This window comes from Lampetra planeri, chromosome 15, assembly GCF_965212315.1.
Source record: "Lampetra planeri chromosome 15, kcLamPlan1.2.h2, whole genome shotgun sequence".
Classification (NCBI taxonomy): Eukaryota; Metazoa; Chordata; class Hyperoartia; order Petromyzontiformes; family Petromyzontidae; genus Lampetra; species Lampetra planeri.
Genome location: NC_136121.1, coordinates 14,562,104 through 14,582,291, shown reverse-complemented (window position 1 = coordinate 14,582,291; position 20,188 = coordinate 14,562,104). Strand labels below are relative to the sequence as shown.

The following is a 20,188-nucleotide window of genomic DNA, read 5'->3' as shown; positions in this document are numbered from 1 at the left end:
GGCGCCGCACGTGGACTGCACGAGCAGCACTCGCAGGCCGCGTGGCGTCGCATCACGAGTGGCGGCGCAGATTCAATTCCACGCGAGCTTCCAAATCACATTTGGGCCTCGGCTAAGCGCATTACGCACTCGCGGCGACATCGCCTGCCCCGCCCCCCATCCCCCGTCAGCCGACCCCCCCCCCCCACAGCTAACGGGGAGAAGGGGACACCTTGAGAAGATTACTCGTTAGCAAATCGGTTACAGCCGCGTTGCGCCGGCTACTGATGTCATACGTTGTTGCTGTTGTTGCTGTTGTTGTTGCCTGTCTGTGATGCGGGATGCAACACAGTGCCCCCACCCCACAGCCACCGCCCCCCCCTTGCCCCACGTCTCCCTCCCCCCTGGGAGTCCCTGTCCCTCTGGGTCCTCGTGAGACCAGCCCAGTGCCGCTTCTTCTCGGCGCGATGTCTCCCGAGACTCGCGCGGCTCACGGAGCTCGTCGTGGTCGGAAATCGCTGGCAGCCTGTGTTCGAATCCGTACCCTGAGCTCCTCCCGCCATGAAACGGGTACTCAAGTGTAGGGAGTCGATAATCTCAGCATGATCACCGATGACTGCATTGGGACAGCCTTAATGGTAACGCTGCGTTTGGGATTCGGACTATGGTAATGTTAGGGCTGCGGTCGGGAGTGTGTTGGGAATAACGTCTGTATTGATGGCGTTGGCAGGGTTAATATTCGCAATGAGTGTTGGTATTAGTGTTCGGATTGTCTGCAGCGCTAATGGGCAGAGCAGCGGCGTTTCTCACGAATCCGTCTCTCGCGATCCACCAATCTGATTGTCGCGCGACTGAACAAGTGGCCGCGTCCCACCGATGATCGGCAATAAGTTGGACACCAGAGCTGGGCGAGTAAGTCGCTGTGCTCTTTTGGAGGTGGGGGGGGGGGGCTGGCTGTGGAGGGGCTAAGCTCCCCTCGCCCTCCTCCCACTCCGCACCCCCGTGCTATTAATGAAATTAGTTTGAATATAAATGCCAGTGTTGTTGCGATGCTGCGGGTTTGATTTGTAGCGGCGAAGTTCTAAATGTCAGTGCGCACTCCGCGGGTGCAGCGCAGGGAACGGCCTCCATGACAGGATGCCATTTCCAGCGCAGCACGCGCCCCGATCGCACCCACGGAGCCCGGCCTCGCGCACACACAACACGCAACTCGCATTTCGGTTCAAAACACACAGGAGGGGGAGCGGGTGTGGATGGGAGGGGGTGGAAATCCAATTTCTGATTTCATTAATTTGATTTTCGTGTTATGCTTTATTATTATTTAATTCTGCCCACTCGTTGTGTTACGCACGGAATCATGCGCGGCTTGGGGCGGCGAATAGAGGTGGGGGGGAGAGGGGGGGGGTGCGGCTCAGTGCTGCACTGCAGGGAGTGAGTCGCGGGGGGGGGGGGGCGTGGAAATGGGACGGAGTTGCCGGAAAGTCGCGGGGAGAGCGCAGGGAAGCTCTCCCCGCCCAGGGAGATGGCGGGTGGTCGCTGGGAGGTGCATGGGAGGCACTGTGAATAATGGGGGCGGGGAGGGGCAGAATACACGGTGAGATGTGGGGGAGTCACGGCAAGGCTGGCGGAGTCACGGAGAAACGCGGGGGAGTGACGGGGAGTCTCGCGTGAGCGGGGTGGGTGGGTGGTGGGTGCACGCTGCAGGGTAACGCGGTGCCCACCTTGTGGATGCGCCGCCAGTGTAGCTGCCAGGAGATCTTTCACCGTGTGCCTCGCCAGCCCATCCGGCCCCACCACCTGCTGCTGTGCCTGCTGCTGTGCCTGCTGCTGCTGCTGCTGTTGTTGTTGCTGCTGCTGTTGCTGTTGCATGACTCGCTTCGGAGGTCGCCCTGGTCTGGAGCTGAGTGAGAGAGAAAGCAGGTAGCCGTTAGAAAGCACTTATATATCCGTATGTTGTATGGATGTATGTGGATTTTATTTCGCCCCGTACGTAGACAACCTTGCTAGGTTGCGGGGAAAGACAACAAACTAAACAAAGCCGTAGTAGAGCACGTGGCGGTTAAGGGTGCTACGTGACGCCACGTGGCCTCTGTGTGCGTGAGCATGAGGATCCCATAGAACTGGAAGCTCCATTGGTGCTCCATGTCCATCACACTTTTGTCTGCGCGACGTTGTAATCTTGCAGTCACTTTGTATTCGTCCCATTTCGCATTGATAGTGATTGGGGGGTGCGTTTGACCATACTTCACCACGTTGGGCTTTGGTGAAGAGGGGGCAGCGGGGAGGGGGGCGGTGGGGTGACGGGGAGAGGGGGGCGGCGCTGGGTGGTCACCAGGCCCGTTTGAAACATTATCACTCGTGTCACCCGTCAGCTTTTACCCACAACGTAACAAATGTTGCATTTATGTATTGTTGTTGTGGTTGTTGTTGTTGTTGTGGTTGTTGTTGTTGTTGTTAACGCTCACACAACGACACGCTGCCGGGCCCCCACACAGAGCAGGTGTGGGGGCCCGGCAGCCCCCGCAGCGAGCGGACGGCACGGGGGGGGGCGAATGAAATTAAAGCGGCACTTGAGATGATTTATGTGTTCTCATTTGCATAATGCTGCGGCAAAATTCATCAATTATCCGCCTGCCAACTCCTACTCCGCTATCAAGGGGACGCGTCCGGCGAGCGCGTTCCTAATGAAAAAATAGCCCCGGCTATTAAAACAAACAGCGAGGGAGGGGGCCCACACGCACAAATAACATACACGCACTATACATGCAATCTATACATACACAATACATACACTATACATGCACTCTACATACATACACAATACATACACTATACATGTACTCTATACATACACAATACATACACTATACATGCACTATACATACACTATACATTCACTCTATACATACACAATACATACACTATACATACACAATACATACACTATACATGCACTATACATACACTATACATGCACTCATTAACATACATACACAATACATGCACTATACATGCACTCTACATACATACACAATACATACACACTATTCATTCGTCAAACCCTCAACGCACACATACACTATAATGTACACACACAATATTAGTACACCATGCATACACAAAGCACACGAAATATAAATACTGTACACACATTACATACATGCGTACGATACACATGTATACATACACACACTCTCGTCTGTGAAATCATCATCGTTATCATCAATCACGCTACGATTGATTTATTGACAGGTGTTTTCAATCTGTTTATAAATCGAGATTCGAAAGTAGTTCCCAGGTTGAGAAAACCACCAACAATCTGAACAATTCCCTTCGTGAAAAGAATTCGCGTGAAAAAAATAATTCAATGAATCATGTTGATGATGCTGCGTTGGCAGTGGTACACCAACACAACAACAACCCAACGCGTTCGTCAATAACAACACTGTGGCCTTAAAATTAAAACAAATATATAATCGGCAACGTTTCGGGTAACGGGCCTTCTTTATCGCATAAACAAATAATGTGCAACGAAGGGCCATTCCGCGACATGCCACCTGTTATATATTTATTAAGGACACGCAGTGTTATTGACCAACGTGTTCCATTTCATATTTATATCACGTGACCTTACCTGGAGAGCGGCCAAACCAATTAATCAAGGTAACAGCTGGGCGACCACCGCCTCACTGCCATCTGCGAGTCGTAAAGCAACATATATATGGCGCGCACGTCAAGAGGCGTGCACAGCAGTGCGGTGGCATCATCATCATCTACCCATTGTTGCGGAAGAAATGCCAAGGAGAAATTGCAGCTTTAAGTTACACAAAGACAAAGATCTCCCATATAGCCTTGAGCAGACTGTTGTGGCAAGTGCTGTTGGCGAGTAGCAGCACCTATGAAGGCCGGCACGGTACACGAGGGCATGGCTGGCCAGCATCAGCACGTGCCTGGTATTGGCCAAACATCCCGATGCTGAAGGTTTACCTACACACACTACTCAGTCGGGATCACACGCAGCAGCAGCAGCAGCCTCGCCCCCCTACTGTCAAACCTTGGCAGGACCCTCCTGCAAAATAGTCTTGAGACTCAGTGACAAATTCCTGGGTAAAACAAGCGTAAAGGATGCCATTCTACCATTCTACACGTTCACTGATTGACAAGTTGAACATGACTGCCGACTCAGCGTCACCCACTAATTAGTTTGCTTCATAAGCAAGGCTCGTACAGAAATACGAACACCCATCACCCTCACCTCGTACCCGGCCGCTTCAGTAAACGTAGACCACCATTTACAGCTTGAACACGACAATGATACCCCAGGGTGGTGGGGGAGTATTGAGCATCAGATGAAAATAATAATTCAACTTTCCTGCCAAACTGCCTGTATCACGCAACGCAATAGTTGTGCAGAGTATGACAAAGATCCCCGTATAGTCTCTAACCAGCTGTTGGGGCGAGTGCTGTAAGCGAGTAGCACCGGTAAAGGCCGGCACTGTGGCACACGAGGGGGTGGGTGGCCAGCACCACGCCCCACTCGCCACTCTCCAGAGTGGCGATGTTTACACACCGCAGCAGGTACTCATTGGAGGCTGAGTCGACCTAGGGGAGGCTCAGAATCGGTTCAAACAATCGTCACTAGTGTTAGCCGTGAATGGGGATCAAACTCGGGCCGCCGGCTTCGTTGGGCAGCCCGCCAACCACTACACTACCGCTCCCCATAACATGTACGTACATAGACACACACACATCATAACATGTACGTACATAGACACACACACATCATAACATGTACGTACATAGACACACACACATCATAACATGTACGTACATAGACACACACACATCATAACATGTACGTACATAGACACACACACATCATAACATGTACGTACATAGACACACACACATCATAACATGTACGTACATAGACACACACACATCAAAGCCATGCATACAACATGCATCTCGGAGACAATTATCCCCTTATAATGAACAGCTTCTTAACAGGCTTGCTGCTGGGGCCGGCTTTGATTTGCGAGCACCTATTTACAGCGAGGCGGAAAGACGCCCATTTAGAGAGGGACGCCAGCTGCCCGGTGGATTGTTAATCCGTCGCACGGACGGGAGAGCTGTCGATGGCGGCCAGTTTGGTGGGAGGGAGGCGTTCATCCAGCAGTGGATTGACCTTGGTGACTGCGATGAAATTCACGCAGCGTGGGGCTGCGGGCTCGCTTCCGCCACAGTGCGGAGGCGGGGGGGGGGGGGCTGGGGGGGGGGGCTGGGGGGGGGGCTGGGGGGTGGAGTAGCGACTCAAGACTGAACGACTTGACACGACTCAAGGGCGCTAGGACGGCTCCCCGTGTCCCGGCTCCCCGTGTCCCGGCTCGCGATGTTTCCACGGAGCGCGCGAGCCGCGTGGCGCTCGCATCCATCCGGCTCCGAGCACGGCGCTGCCATGGTGACCGATTGTAAGTAAATCCCTTCATAAGCGAGCCGCTTAATGATGCCGTGACGACTCGGGGGGCAGCAGGGGGACTTCCGAGCGCCGAGTCCGTCGTCTTCGCCCGACGAGGTGCGGCTGGGAGTGTAGTCGTCACCATCGCTGTTGTCAGCAGCAGCAGCAGCGTCGTGATCACGACTGCTATCATAATCACGTGACCCTTATCACCGGAATCATTATTATAATCATCACTACGATCATCATAATCTTCATCATCGCAAGCGTAGACACCGCTCCCATCATCATCACGATCACTATCATCACAAATATGCCGACTCGCATCATCGCAATCAAAATCACCACCACTATCACCATCACTTCTACATACACGTCTTCATCGTCATCATCACCATCAATCATCATCACAGCGGGGGGCTCAGTCAACTAACTTCAGCGTCGTGACCAGCCCCCTCCCCTCGCACCGCTCCCCCGCCCCCGCCCCCATCACGACGCGTGGAGGACCCCGGCTCGCGGGCGCGCGCGCCTTTGATCGCGCCGAGGGGGGGGGGGGCGCGCGCGGCGTCCCCCCCCCCCCCCGATAGCAATCTTTAATTCGCGCTCCGGCGACAGATCGCTCGAGCTCGGCATCTCACGTGACGCCGGGTGGGGGGGAGATGATAGCGATGGATGGATGGAAGGGGAGGGGGATGCGCAGAGATCAATGGAACTCCACATTGGGGGTCAATGCCGCTTCGCTCCTTGGGGGGCGGGGAGTTGAGGTCAGCAGGGGGCACATTCCCCGCTGACCGCGGCTGCACCTGGATCCTGGGCGTCCCAGGCACTGCTGTCACCGTGATTGTTCGCACAATGATTTTATTGTAACGGTGCACAGGCAGCCAATTGGCAATCCACCGTTGGATGAAGGCCTCGCCGTGTCGTGTCGTCGGCCATGGAGGAGGCTGATCAGCCATACTTCACCACGCTGGTCAGAAGGCGGGGAGGACCAGGACCGGTTCAGGTCGCTTGATGCATTGCGCAGCGTGATCGTCGCTGGGTCACCAACCCAGGGAGTCCGCGACTCGAGTCTCTGTGTGCGAACGCGCCTCTCCGTCGAATGCGTGAACACGTGCCCGTGCGTCCATCACCAGCTGCGGGGCCAATCGTCTCGAGTGGACACTCCTCCGTCGCCTCGACGACACTGGCGGTGGAACCATCGACCGCATCGGGCAATCAGCAGCAGTCCGATGCGCACATCTCCTCCATGAATGGAATACTAAAGACACGAGCCACACTGGCAAACTATGGCCATGAAACCCACACTATGGGCCGTATCGTAGCGCTAACCTGACCCCTAACTCCAACACGTATAGTAGCACTAACCTGACCCCTAACTCCAACACGTATCGTAGCACTAACCTGACCCCTAACTCCAACACGTATCGTAGCACTAACCTGACCCCTAACTCCAACACGTATCGTAGCACTAACCTGACCCCTAACTCCAACACGTATCGTAGCACTAACCTGACCCCTAACTCCAACACGTATCGTAGCACTAACCTGACCCCTAACTCCAACACGTATCGTAGCACTAACCTGACCCCTAACTCCAACACGTATCGTAGCACTAACCTGACCCCTAACTCCAACACGTATCGTAGCACTAACCTGACCCCTAACTCCAACACGTATCGTAGCACTAACTTGACCCCTAACTCCAACACGTATCGTAGCACTAACCTGACCCCTAACTCCAACACGTATCGTAGCACTAACCTGACCCCTAACTCCAACACGTATCGTAGCACTAACCTGACCCCTAACTCCAACACGTATCGTAGCACTAACCTGACTCCTAACTCCAACACGCGAGCCCCAAGCGCGAGCCGCACTCCTTATCCTCGCCGTGACCCTGTCCCGACATTCCTGACCACTGTAAAAGCATTGTGTCTTGAGATACGACGTTGCCTGTGGTGCACAAACACAAATAACACAACACAATAACCACCGCCTTAAAAGGAAAGTCTATGTTTGGTTATTGGCACATTTGAAGTGTTATTGCCCGAATGTCAGTGTTATGGACGAGTGCGCTGATAATCATCACAGCGAGGCCTAGGTATTAGGTGGCGGACGATCTGGGTTCGATTCCGGGCCATGGCTATCACACGAGTGGCACGTGAGACCTGCGCTTGACCTGTGCCTCTCCAAGCTCCATTCAGCCTTAAATGAGTTCCAGTTGAAGTGCGTAAACATCAGTTACGGGGTGGTTAAAACAAAACACGGAGATTGGGATGGTAATGGCCAGATCAGCTGGTAATCTGTGAGCGACTCATCAGCACAGTGTAGCCATCAGCTCACTGCTGAGGCCGCCACGTGCACTCGGTGGCACAGACGTCGTCAGCGGAGCGCACAGCAGCAGCCGCTGTAATTATGATCGCGCGCACTCAGAAACAGCGGCGTGGGAGCCACGGGGGGGGCGATGGGGAGGGGGGGAGGGGCTCGTGTGGGTGGGGTGGGGGGGGACAGTCGCGTAGTGGCGGGCGCCCCGTGTAAGGCACCAGCAGCCGGCAAATAGAATCACCCCCTACTCCCCCAACTCCCCCTACTCCCCCTACTCACACTCCCCGACTCCAAACATCCCCCGCGTCGTCTTCAACGGACTGTCGGGGCAAGTGCTCTCTTAGCGAGTCATGCCACGCGAACATCAAGCCCAGGACTAGTTGAGACATCTGTTACTGATGTTGGCCGTGAGCGAGAATCAAACTTGGGTCGCCCGGTTCGTAGTGCAGTGCGCCGACCACTACATTACTGCACCCCTCACCCACGGAGTCCTCTATCCACCTACCCCTCCTCATCCTCCCCCCAGCACCACACTCTCACCTACGCTTACAAACCCCAAGCTCCATCTCCCCACACTCTCATCTATCTCCTACTCGTAGCCGCCCAACTTCTATCACCCACGGAACGCGCCAACAAGTCCTCACACGCTTACACTCCCCTCCCTCATCAAATCCCACCACCCAACCCACCTCCTCCTCCTACCCGCCTTTCCCCTACTCCCACATCAGGTCTCTTACCCACACCTCTGTCTCCCCCTGTCCCAACTCTCACCTCTAACCGAGTCTCCCCCCACCGTGTGGAGACACGGGGACAGTCGCTCCCTGTCCATGGGCGGCGGTGGCTATGCACGTGGCCGGTCAAACTCAGCTCCGTGGAGGACGCGAGGGTTGGTGGATCACCGCACTCGAGCTGCAAAACTCCCTCCCCGTGGGCGACGACGAGGAGGAGCCGTGCCCTGGCTCTGCCCGGAGAAGGCGGCACAGCGAATGTGGACTCCACCTGTTTACATTGGTTCGGGATAGAGTGTTGCCCCTTCGCACGCGTGCGGGGTTTCTCTGGGTGCTCCGCTTCACTATCACGTGTAAACACTCCGGTTCACGTTCACATGTAAACACTCCGCTTCACTCTCACGCGTGAACACTCCGCTTCACTCTCACGTGTGAACACTCCTTTACTCTCACGCGTGAACACTCCACTTTACTATCACGTGTGAACACTCCGGTTCATCTTCTTGGTTCTTTCGGTAAAGTCACGTAGAAGGGAAATAATAAAATAATAAAAATAAAACATAATAAAACACGGTTCACTCTCACGCGTGAACACTCCGTTCACGTTCACATGTAAACACTCCGCTTCACTCTCACGCGTGAACACTCCGTTCACGTTCACGCGTGAAAACTCAGCTTTACACTCACGTGTGAACACTCCGCTTTACTATCACATGTAAACACTCCGGTTCACGTTCACGCGTGAACACTCCGCTTTATTCTCACGCGTGAACACTCATTCCCGTTCCTCGACTACGGTGCCTCTTCCCCCTGACGCCTCTGAGTCGTCGGCGTTCTCTCGCTCTACGCGAGTGATGAGCGGACAAAGTGCGACGCCAGCGGAGAGGCACGAGTTGTAACTATCATCACGGAGACGGAAAATTAAATCCCGGTGCCCAGGCCTCGCCTGAGATAAGGTTAGAATGCGGGCAGGGAGTTCACTTTGACCTGCTCCGCAATTGGGAGGGCTCTGGAAATGGGGAATCCGGGACGCTTTGAACTTGCGATTTGTAAACGAGGAATTTACGAGCGCACGATTGGTGCCATTCGGCGTGGCGCGTTGTGGCGCAGGGCGCGCTGTGACCCGCCGCGCGCTTCGCGGGGTCCGCGATGGGGACGGCACTCAGCACCGCCGCGCGTTCCCGGCGAGCGCGGTTATGTAACACGGCGGGGGGCGCTCACGGGCGGGGTAGGGGGGGGCAAGAAGGTGGTACGGGTGTGGTTCAAGACGAGCACGAACCCAAGCAGACGCGACAACACGGGCTGTTTACCGTCTGTACAGACACGCACCGTGCGTGTATGGCGAGCGGTAGTGGAGTGTAATCATGGGGGGCGGTAGTGTATTGGTTAGCGTGCTACATGCATCATACATACATCATACATGCCCAGCTTGCCAATGCATTTTGAAGATCGAGCAGTCATCACGGCCTAAGCGTTTGTTACCACCACTGCAACTCCCTCTGCACTTAGGTATGCGCTTACCCTTTCCAAAAACTTCGCCCATAATATATATTAATGTTAAGACGACACAGTGGTGTTGATACCCTGAGACATGTAACACTCCTGAATCAAAATAGCATCTCCAGACCCCGTGCGGGAGGAAGACGCCGAGCATGTTCTGGCGAATTTACTCCGCCAGCTCGGCGTTTGAAAAGGAACGTGGAATTTCCAGCTCCGTTTGCAACCGGAGTAAGAGAGCAACTTTCTCTTTTTCATTTCGCCAGTCCCGACTAACATCATGATTTGGTGACAAAGACAAAGCCCCCCCCGTATAGCTTCTAACCAACTGTTGGGGCAAGTGCTGTTAGCGGGTAGCACCTATTAAGTGCCAACACGGCACACGAAGTGGTGGGTGACCAACACTATCCCCGATCGCCTCTATCTACCCAGTGGAGATGTTTACACAGCGCACCACGCACTTGTTTGAGGCTGAGTCGACCTCCCCACACGCTGGGATACACACACACACGCCAGCTTTATATTTAACACGCGTGACGTTCCAGCTACGGCAATGAGACCCCAGTCGTCATTCGCAGCGTGAGATCTGACACCATCGCCATGGGCTCAAGTAGGAATAGAACAACACATTGAGGGGAGGAGGTTGGGTGAGGAAACCGGGTGGATGGTCATATGTGCAGCTCGACTTCCAATCTAGTTAAAGGACCAGCAGATTCCAGACACCGGATTGTTAGAGTTGCTTCCCGCTGATCTCACGAGCATCGAGGCATTGGTGCTCATTCACTGCCGGCTCACAGACACGCAAATTTCTGGGCCCTCTGCTACATGCTGGGAAGAAGCACCATTGCCCGAAATTTCGCTTATTATAACTTAAACATATATAATATAAAACACGTCAATGTTATTGACGACTGGGGGTAATATGGAGTGAATTCAAAACAACGAGCAGAGCGCTGAGCGGCTAAAATGCCACACGTTGGCACAGTAGGAAGCACAGGTGGCGCATCTGCCAGTCATAATCACTCAGTCAACCCATGGAACCTGGGTCTGTGTCGTGATCTCCTGGCCTCAAAGTGCACCTAGCCTGGCACAAGTGCCGTGACGTTGTATACAACTTTGTGTCATCAACTTTGTATCTCTAAATATTTGGGAGGAAAATGGATGTTGGTTCCCGAAATCCACACACATATATAACATAAGCCGCTACACACATATATAAAGACAAACACACATGCACATATCTACCGTACATTGTACATACATACTGCACACAATGATTACGCAAGCTTTGTCAGTGCAGTGGTCGAGACTAACGCGAGAGTGGCAGTCAAGGGGGTGAAATGTCCCTTGAAATGAGCTCGTGTGCAGGGACTCGCGATGATTGTTGGATAGGCTGATGAAGTTGCAAGTGCGATTTCTATTGAACGAAGCATATGGAAATGTGGTTATTCAGTTCAGATTATTTTCAGTTCAATAAGTTCAGAGTGTGAATGTGATTTTGACAGGGAACATTTCGGGCAATGAGAACCATTGGACGCAACTGGGAGGAGAATCCCCGCTCCTCCGATGAGCACGGTCGGCCACGTACGGTGGCAAAGAGGTTGAACATGCAACTCGATGATGCAGAGTCGTTGAGTATACACGAGCCGAGAGGAAGGACGGCCATGAGCGCCGGCGTCTTTAAGAAAGGGCGTGGTGGCTCACAGACGCAGAGAGAGGGAGCGAGATTGCAAGGGGCTCGGTCCGCTGGTGTCCGCGTGCCATATCTGTCGTCCCTCGCTTTCTGGCCCGGGTGGCAGGCGCGACCTGTCAGCGACATTTGTCGTGAGCCCCGCTGCCCACCCGCACTTGAGGACGCGCAGAGGGCCGTGACATCTCAGAAAGGGCGCCAATTTATCCGTTTAGAAACGGAGGTGCCGTGTGGTAGGTACCCTTTCGCAATCGTGGCAACTGGTTTTTTTTGTACAAATGCGTCGAAGTCTCTTTACTTATTTACGCACGCCGGCGTATTCATTACACATATACACATATAGACTACATGCCCGCGCGTGAGCGCACACGGGCGCGCAATCCCATGTTTGGGAAGCCTCGCTGCTGCTTCTGCTATTGCTGCGATTGTGAACACGGCACCACAAACATACAGATCCCCGTATAGCCTTAACAGACTTTTGGGGCAAGTGCTGTTAGCGAGCACCGCGTGTAGGCTGGCCCGCCACACGTGGAGGCCGTGTGTTTCCTGCCCCACGCCCGGCTGCCTTTGTCTCTTGAGCAGCTATGTTAACACATCGCACCAGGTACTCGTTTTTGCTGAGTTGACCTAGGGGAGGCCCCGGTTAAAATACTCGTCATTAGTGTTTGCGGCAGTCAGAGAGAATCCATCTTAGGTCACCGGGTTGTTAGCGCAGCGCGCTAACCACTGCACCACCGCTCCCCCCCCCCCCACACGCGCAACTCCGTTATAACTGTGCGATTCAACCACTCGGCGATTCTTATTTTGGAACCCCTAAAGCGCTGGGGTGGCACGCGTTACGGGGTGTGTTGGAGGGGGGGGGGGTGAGGGTCAGCCCCGCAGGTCCCCTTACCCCGTCGGGGCCCCAGAGATCCCCTCTACCCGTCGGGGCCCCCAGGCAGTTGCACGCGGAGATGTCAGCCGCCTCAGCTGCCTGCCAATTATTTACGGCCCTCGCAGTTGTAAATAAACGAAGCGATGCGCGGGGTGCGAGGTGGCACAGCCGCCGCCACCACGAAGCTGCACACTCCACACGCGCGTCAATAGCACCACCGTGGCCTTAAGAGGGAAACACATAACAAGCGACGTTTCGGGTGATGGCCCCTTCTTCAGTTGCACGTATAAATGCGCTGCTAATAATACACACAGCACATCTTTCACGAATCGGACGTAAGTAGATAGGCCAGAGGAGAGACCGTGGGCGATTAGAGTTGGAGAGAGCACTTCACACCAAGGGGCCAGATGGCAATTCAGTTAAAAGGGTCATTGCCCGAAACGTTACCTATTATATATGTTAAGGCCACAGTGTAATTGCGTGTTGGGTTGTTTTCTTATTACTGCTCGTGCACCACCACTGATAACGCGGCGATTACCCCAGAAAACTGCGTTCGCCCCATCGCCCTTTTCATGCCGAACGCGGTCACGCGACTCGCCCCACAGAACTACAGCACCAGCCCCTTAACACAGTGGCCTGTCCCACTCGTACTGTCCCACTAAGCCTCACAATACTCTGACGTTCATCACATCTCGAGCCCGTACCCCTCCGAGCCCTTCGCCACACGCACCCAGGCTGAGAGCTCTCCCCTCCCCGGCCACCGCGGCAGGAGGAGGAGGAGGAGGCGCTGTGAAGGTGAATATGAGAGTGGAAGCGGTGGGGGGGGTATTAATGGCCGTGGGGTGCGGAGACAATCGAGGATACAAAGATATCGATTTCTAGGCGTGGGGTGGGGAGCGGGGGTAGGGGGGTGGGGGGGCGCGTGGAGGCGGGGGAAGCGAGCGCGAGTTTCTCGTCGCCCGACTCCGAGCCCCGCGCCCCCCTAGCGGCGCTCCGTGCTGCCTGAGCCGGTGATGATTTTAGCATAATTATTTAATTATGAATTCATTATTATTTACTTATTATTACTACATTTAAACCCCCTCTGCCCAAAGCAGCGACTCAATGACAGCACGGCAAAAGGAGTTGGGCCGGGTCCCATCGCCCTGCTCTGCGCGCTCTGCCAGGGGCGAGATGCGGCCTCTCCTCTCGAGGGAACGGACGCGCCCCCCCTCCCCCCTTCTCCCCCGCCCCCACCCCCTGCACGAAGCTCGTAGCCCCGCGGCTCCCGTCTCAGATTCAACCGCGTCAAGCAAAACGGGTCCTGCACTCTCCCCCCTCCCCAACCCCCTCCAATCTCCACCCCACAGACTCAACTCGGCGAGAGCTTTGGCACACGTGACCCTGGGTGTGAGCGCAGTAAGACGGGGGGGCTGTCTGAGCACACCCGCCGTGTCCGTGGTAAGGAGACACCCGCTGCTTGTGGCGCAGTCTCCGCCACCGCGCCCCTCCTCTCCTCCTTCTCTCTCTCTCGTTTGGTTTCTCCGCCGCGGAGCGAAGAGCGACCCGCGGCCACGTCTCGCACGCGTCCGATTTCAGCGCCCGAGTGCCAAAACACCTTAATATAGCGGCGACAGCCTGGCACTGGCGGCCACGGCCTGGAGAGGCGGCGTGGACTCCTCGCGAGGAACATGTGGAGTACGGCCCCCACCCTCGATCCCCCCCCCCCTCCGCCGAGTCACCCTGAGTTGAGACGTAGATGCTACCTGAGATTCATCCACATGCCTCGATCACATCGACCAAATAATTTCACCATCAAATGTTTCTACCCAATAACTCATCCGCCAAGTCGTTCGTCCCACACCATTCATTTCCACCACATTAATCCACCATCAGATCTCTCGCCCACCTTCTCACTCATCCCCCAAATCACGCATTCACATTGTTTTCGTACACCAGCGTCCGTATCCACCAATTCCGTAATCGACCAAACCACTCACCCACAAAACCACTCACCCACAAAACCACTCACCCACCAAACCACTCACCCACCAAACCACTCACCCACCAAACCACTCACCCACCAAACCACTCATCGACTGCACACCTCTATCGAACATAGCCCCCCACCCACCATTCTTTGCGTCTTTTTTTCATGGTCGCTCATCCGTAACGGGGACACGGGGTTCATTTCTGAATCGTAGCGAGTAATTTTAAAACGCGCATTGTTCTCTCATATAGCGCGTTGCGCCCCGAGCACTCCGGAGCTCTACTTTCACCGCGACATTCCATCGGGTCTTCAACGTGCGGCGCTCTACCGCGACGTGCACTTTGGTATTTCCCCTGTGGTGGCATTCTCGTCGATACTCCCAAGTGGACTTGTTCACAACACTGGCCCCTCCCTCCACCCAACCACACCGCTACCCATTTCTGCTCCCCCTGAACCCCTGGATTCGCCTCGCCATTCCAATTTTTTATGATGTTGAGATGACAAATATTTACGCGGCTCCACGCTGCCGCATTTGTATTTAACTGTAATGGCAGTCGCGGTGTTCATTTGGAGTATTTTACGCAGAGGGCGCCTGTGTGCGTGGGGAGTGGGAAGCGGTGAGCGCTACGAACCTGACGACCCAAGTTTGATTCCTGCTCAACGCCATCACCAGTGACGACTATCTTAAACGGGCCAGGGCTTCCCCTAGGTCGACTCAGCCTCAAATGAGTACCTGCTGCGATGTGTAAACATCGCCACTAGGGAGACAGAGGCGGCCGGGCGTGATGTTGGCCACCCACCCCCTCGTGCGCCGTGCCGGCCTTCACAGGTGCCCGCTAACAGCACTTGCCCCTGGAGTCTGTTACAGGCTATACGGGGCTCTTTGTCTGTGTTTACACGCCGTGTTTGCTGTGCGCGCGAACGCCGCGCCTCGAAGTGGTCGCGCCGCGCGCTGTTTGTTTGGGGCGGACGCAGCGTTCATTTACAAGTCGCCCACGACGCAGCGGAAATCGCTCGCGTCCCATCGATTCACCCCTTCCTCTCTCCCTCTCTCGACCTTACTGATTGACCTGTCAAAATTCACCTGCATAATTGACCGAATGACCTTGTTGATTGACCTCACGTATTGACCGGTCCTACCCGATCCTATCATGGCATTTCTCCCCACGCATGGGGTGTGTTCAGCCTTTCCTGCTCCTCGTGTTTGACCGAATAACCTAATCGATTGAACTTGTTGATTGACCTATGTGATTGGACCTGACCCGTGACTCGGTGACACGGGCACGGAGACGAGATGAGGATCACAATTCGCACGTCGTTGGCAATTCGGAGTGTTCAATCGACGCCTTCAATGCCGCCGCCTCTCGCATGCAGGTCTCCCTCCTCTCTCGCGACACTGAGCCTTGGACTCACGTGGAATGTCCGTGATAAACTACTGTGCAGCGCCTTACACATTGCAGAAGTATGATTATTGGTCTAATAATAATTATAATAATCGGAATAAGAGGGGAGGCCGTGAATATTTAGAATTTATTGGGCGTTTTGTCAAAATGTGAAATTGTCTCTGAACGAGAGTGACCACTCTGGGGGGTTGGACGGGGCATGCGGGGCGTGGCGATGATGATAACAACAACAACAAGGACAGCAAGCGAAGGTCGTCGTTGTTATTGACAGGGGCGTCTCAGAGTGCTGCACGCGCCATACAACACAGTTGACGGCATTCGTCTAACGTCAGAAGGGGTGACGCATTCAGTAGCTTCAGGGGCGTTAGTGAGGACGGAGCCCCCCTACACCACAATTCGAGCCCTCTACCCCGAGAGCCTTACCACCATCGCACCACCTCCTTTCCACGACCCCCCCCCCCCAGCCTGATGCTGGAGCAGCGCACGGGGTGAGGCATCTGGGATCTGGAGCAGGCCCCGAGTTCCGTGCGCACGGGGAGAGGGATGAGGGGAGGGGGCTGGAGAGGTGGGGGGGGGTATCGCGCGGATTGCGGAGCGATTACCCCGCGCGCGCGTCCCACAAACGCCGAGTGACACCGCTCAGACGCGGCAGATGGCCGCGCTTCAACACAAATAAAGCGTAAGGCGATCCGCGGCGGCTCTCATCGGCCCGTGTGAACAGCCTTCGGCGACGTTACAATTGCGCAATTGCGCAACTGCGGGTGTTGCCCGGGCGGAGTTCCCGAGTCTGACCCCCGCGATGCTCGCACAGGAGCCTGGAGCCCGCCTCGCCGGGTGGCGGAGGCACTGACGACGCGCGCTGCTGCCGCCACGACCGCCACCGCCCACCACACCCCCCGGGGTCGCGCCGCCTTCGATCAGAGTTGATAGTCGCGGTTGCCCGATTGCAGAAACCATTTAGGGTCCATTTAAGGTCTATGGCGCAAAGCGGCCAGCGACTAAGAGCCCCACAAGATAACAGAACAAACCCATTGTGGCTTCGTTTTAATCTGAGCGAGGTTGTCGGAACAAACACAACAACCACACTGACGATGGCAGCGGAGTTCCAAAAGTGGAGGAGCAGTGCGATGGGGAGACGGGGGAGGAGAAGTTGTGGTGGTGGTGGTTGTTGTTGTTTTATTCCCGAAATGTGGCAGTTGAACGTAGTGCGGGCGATGGAGGGAAACCGGCGATCTGATCGAAGCTGCCTGCTGCTGTCGTCCGCAATCGCGCCCATGACCCACTCCCCCCTCCCTCGCTCGCTCGCTCGCCGGCTCGCGTTTGTCTGGCGGTGGCAGCACCTGCCCGAGTCGTCGCCATGGCAGGCTCCCACCTCCTCCTCCTCTTCTTCCTCCACCTCCTCCTCCTCCTCGAGGCTTGTCCGCCACGACGCGCGCACGCTTTGATCATCAAACACGGCCCCCGATCCTGGGCTGCCTTTGGTACGGACCGCGACATCAATCAGCGAACACTCGCGCGCATTATTATTACTTACTGCTGATTAAAATAATCTGCATTACACGCGAAAGCAAGCTCGGGTGGGGGTTGTGATGTTGGGGGAGGGGTCTGGGGGGGGGGCATTGGGGGGAGGGTGGGATCTGAGGTAATGAAATGGCAGAGGCGCGCGCACCCGCTCGGCCGGATCTGCAATGCCCCGATAAGCTGCTGAATGGTAGAATGTAATTAAACCCAATCCAATTAAAACAGCGTCTCCGCTTTCTGCCTATGCAAACAGCTTCTGCGTGGCAATAACTAAGCCCTTAATAAAAGTGCTCATCCCTCCGTGGGGCGCAGATTAAACAAACTTCAATAAATACCCCGCGTCCCGCGACAAACGCAGGATGCGTTGTGACGCGGCGCTGACCGCGAAGTCCGGACATCCACCGACTCGCACACAAAGACAAAGGTTCGCCTGCCGAGAACATGCCCGGCCGCCTTTATCTCCCCAGTGTTGATGTTTACCACAAACAGCACCAGGCTACCCATTTAAGGCTGCGTCCACCTAGAGGAGGCCCGGGACAGGTTCAGACATTCGCTGCCACTGTTATGATTCCCTAGGTGGAAATCGGGTCACGGGGTGCGTTGCGCAGTGCATCCGCTAACCACCGCGCCACCGCTCCCCTCCGACACACACGCACGGACCCGCACAAACACGAGGACTCGCACTCGCAACAACAACAACAGCAACAGCAGCCGCCATTCGCCACGTAGTGGCAGTGACATCACCACGGCTCCTGTGCCAGGTCAAGTGCACTTTGACGCCACGTGAAGTGTCGAAGGTTCGCTGACAGGAGGTCACGGGACAGATCCAGGTGCCTTAACACTCACATGAGATCGAACATACACGCGTACACACGTGCACCATTGACGGATCTAGAAACTTCCCAAAAGGGAGCAATTGGGGGGGTCGGTCCAGTAATGGCAATCATTTAATTCGAGCCCCCTACATTAATAATGAAGACATTCAATGTATGCCCTCTGGTAAATATTAATACAAATACCAATTTTTGGGGTCTCAATGGAGGGCGGGGTGGTGGGGGAGGGTGGGCGATCGATGCCCTCTCCCCTCGACACGGACTCGCCGAGATGATCTTCAACTCACGGACTACTTAAATCACACGCACGAGCAAAGACAAAGAGCCCCCGTATAGCCTGTAACAGACTGTAGGGATAAGTGCTGCCAGCGAGCACCTATGAAAGCCGGAACGGCACACGAGAATAGGTGGCCAGTGGCGATGTTTACACATCGTATCAGATGTTCATTGGCGGCTGAGTCGACCTAGGGGAGGCCCAGGACGAGTTTAGATAATTGTCACCGGCGTTGGCCCAGAGCGGGAATCGAACTCGGGTCGCCAGATTCGTAGCGCAGCGCGCTAACCGTTGTACTACCGCTCCCCACACACTCACTCGCACACTCACACACTCACATACACGCACTGTCACACACACGCACACTCACACTGTCACACGCACACTCGCACACACTCACTCGCACTGTCACACACACGCACATCACACCGTCACACACACTCGCACACACTTGCACTGTCACACACACACTCGCACTGTTACACACACACTCACACTGTCACACACACTCACACACACGCACTGTCACACACACACTCGCACTGTCACACACACACTCGCACTGTCACACACACGCACACTCTCACACACTCGCACTGTCACACACGCACACTCACACTCTCACACACTCACACACACTCACACTGTCACACACACGCACTGTCACACACTCGCGCACTCACGCCAGCGTCTGCACGCGAGCGCAAAAACACACACTCATAAACAAGGCGCGCACAGCCACGCGCACACACGCACGCACACACACACACAAAAGCACGCACACACATACACACAAACGCACGCACAACCCATTTACAATTCTAATGAGGAACAAAAAGACATTTTACTCCCCGATAAAATCCGAGTAATGCGCCGGCCTGGAAAGGACAAGTATTCTCTGGCGGGCGCCGGCGCTCAGAAATTTAATAAAACACGCAACGCTTGACTGGCCTTTCTAATTACAATCCATCAATTCTGCGGCAGGACAGCGCTTCTAAAGAGACGTATTAAATGAGAAACTCCCGAACGCAAATCTATCATCTCTTCAATTACGCGGCCCTTTCACTGCTCTCTGAGAGCTCCGTGCCGCTGGCGTCAAGGACAGAGTTGTCCGGTCGCGGTAAGGGGGAGGGGGGGTTGTGTGCGTGCGTGTGTGTACTGCGTCTGTGTGTGTGTGTGTACTGTGTCTGTGTGTGTGTTCTGCGTCTGTGTGTGTGTGTACTGTGTCTGTGTGTGTGTTCTGCGTCTGTGTGTGTACTGCGTCTGTGTGTGTGTACTGCGTCTGTGTGTGTCTGTGTGTAGCGCGTCTGTGTGTGTACTGTGTCTGTGTGTGTGTACTGTGTGTGTGTACTGTGTGTGTGTACTGCGTCTGTGTGTGTCTGTGTGTAGCGCGTCTGTGTGTGTGTGCTGCGTCTGTGTGTCTCTGTGTGTACTGCGTCTGCGTCTGTATGTATGTGTACTGCGTCGGTGTGTGTGTGTCTGTATGTATGTGTACTGCGTCTGCGTCTGTATGTATGTCTACTGCGTCGGTGTGTGTCTGTATGTGTACTGCGTCGGTGTGTGTCTGCGAGTGGGTGGATTGGGTCAGCGTGCTGAATTAAGAACCTGGCCACCCGAGTGACGATTATTTTAACCGA

General features: G+C 55.0%; 1 protein-coding gene across 2 annotated transcripts in view; it reads right to left on the bottom strand.

The window, feature by feature from the left end:
- Positions 1-20,188, bottom strand: part of LOC144722811 (dachshund homolog 1-like) — a 58,887-nt gene that overhangs the window by 29,652 nt on the left and 9,047 nt on the right. For both annotated transcript variants that reach the window (XM_078601249.1, XM_078601248.1), the window contains exon 2: positions 1,701-1,879. In XM_078601249.1, the coding sequence (XP_078457375.1) occupies positions 1,701-1,879 (179 nt within the window). The remainder of the gene's footprint in view (positions 1-1,700; positions 1,880-20,188) is intronic.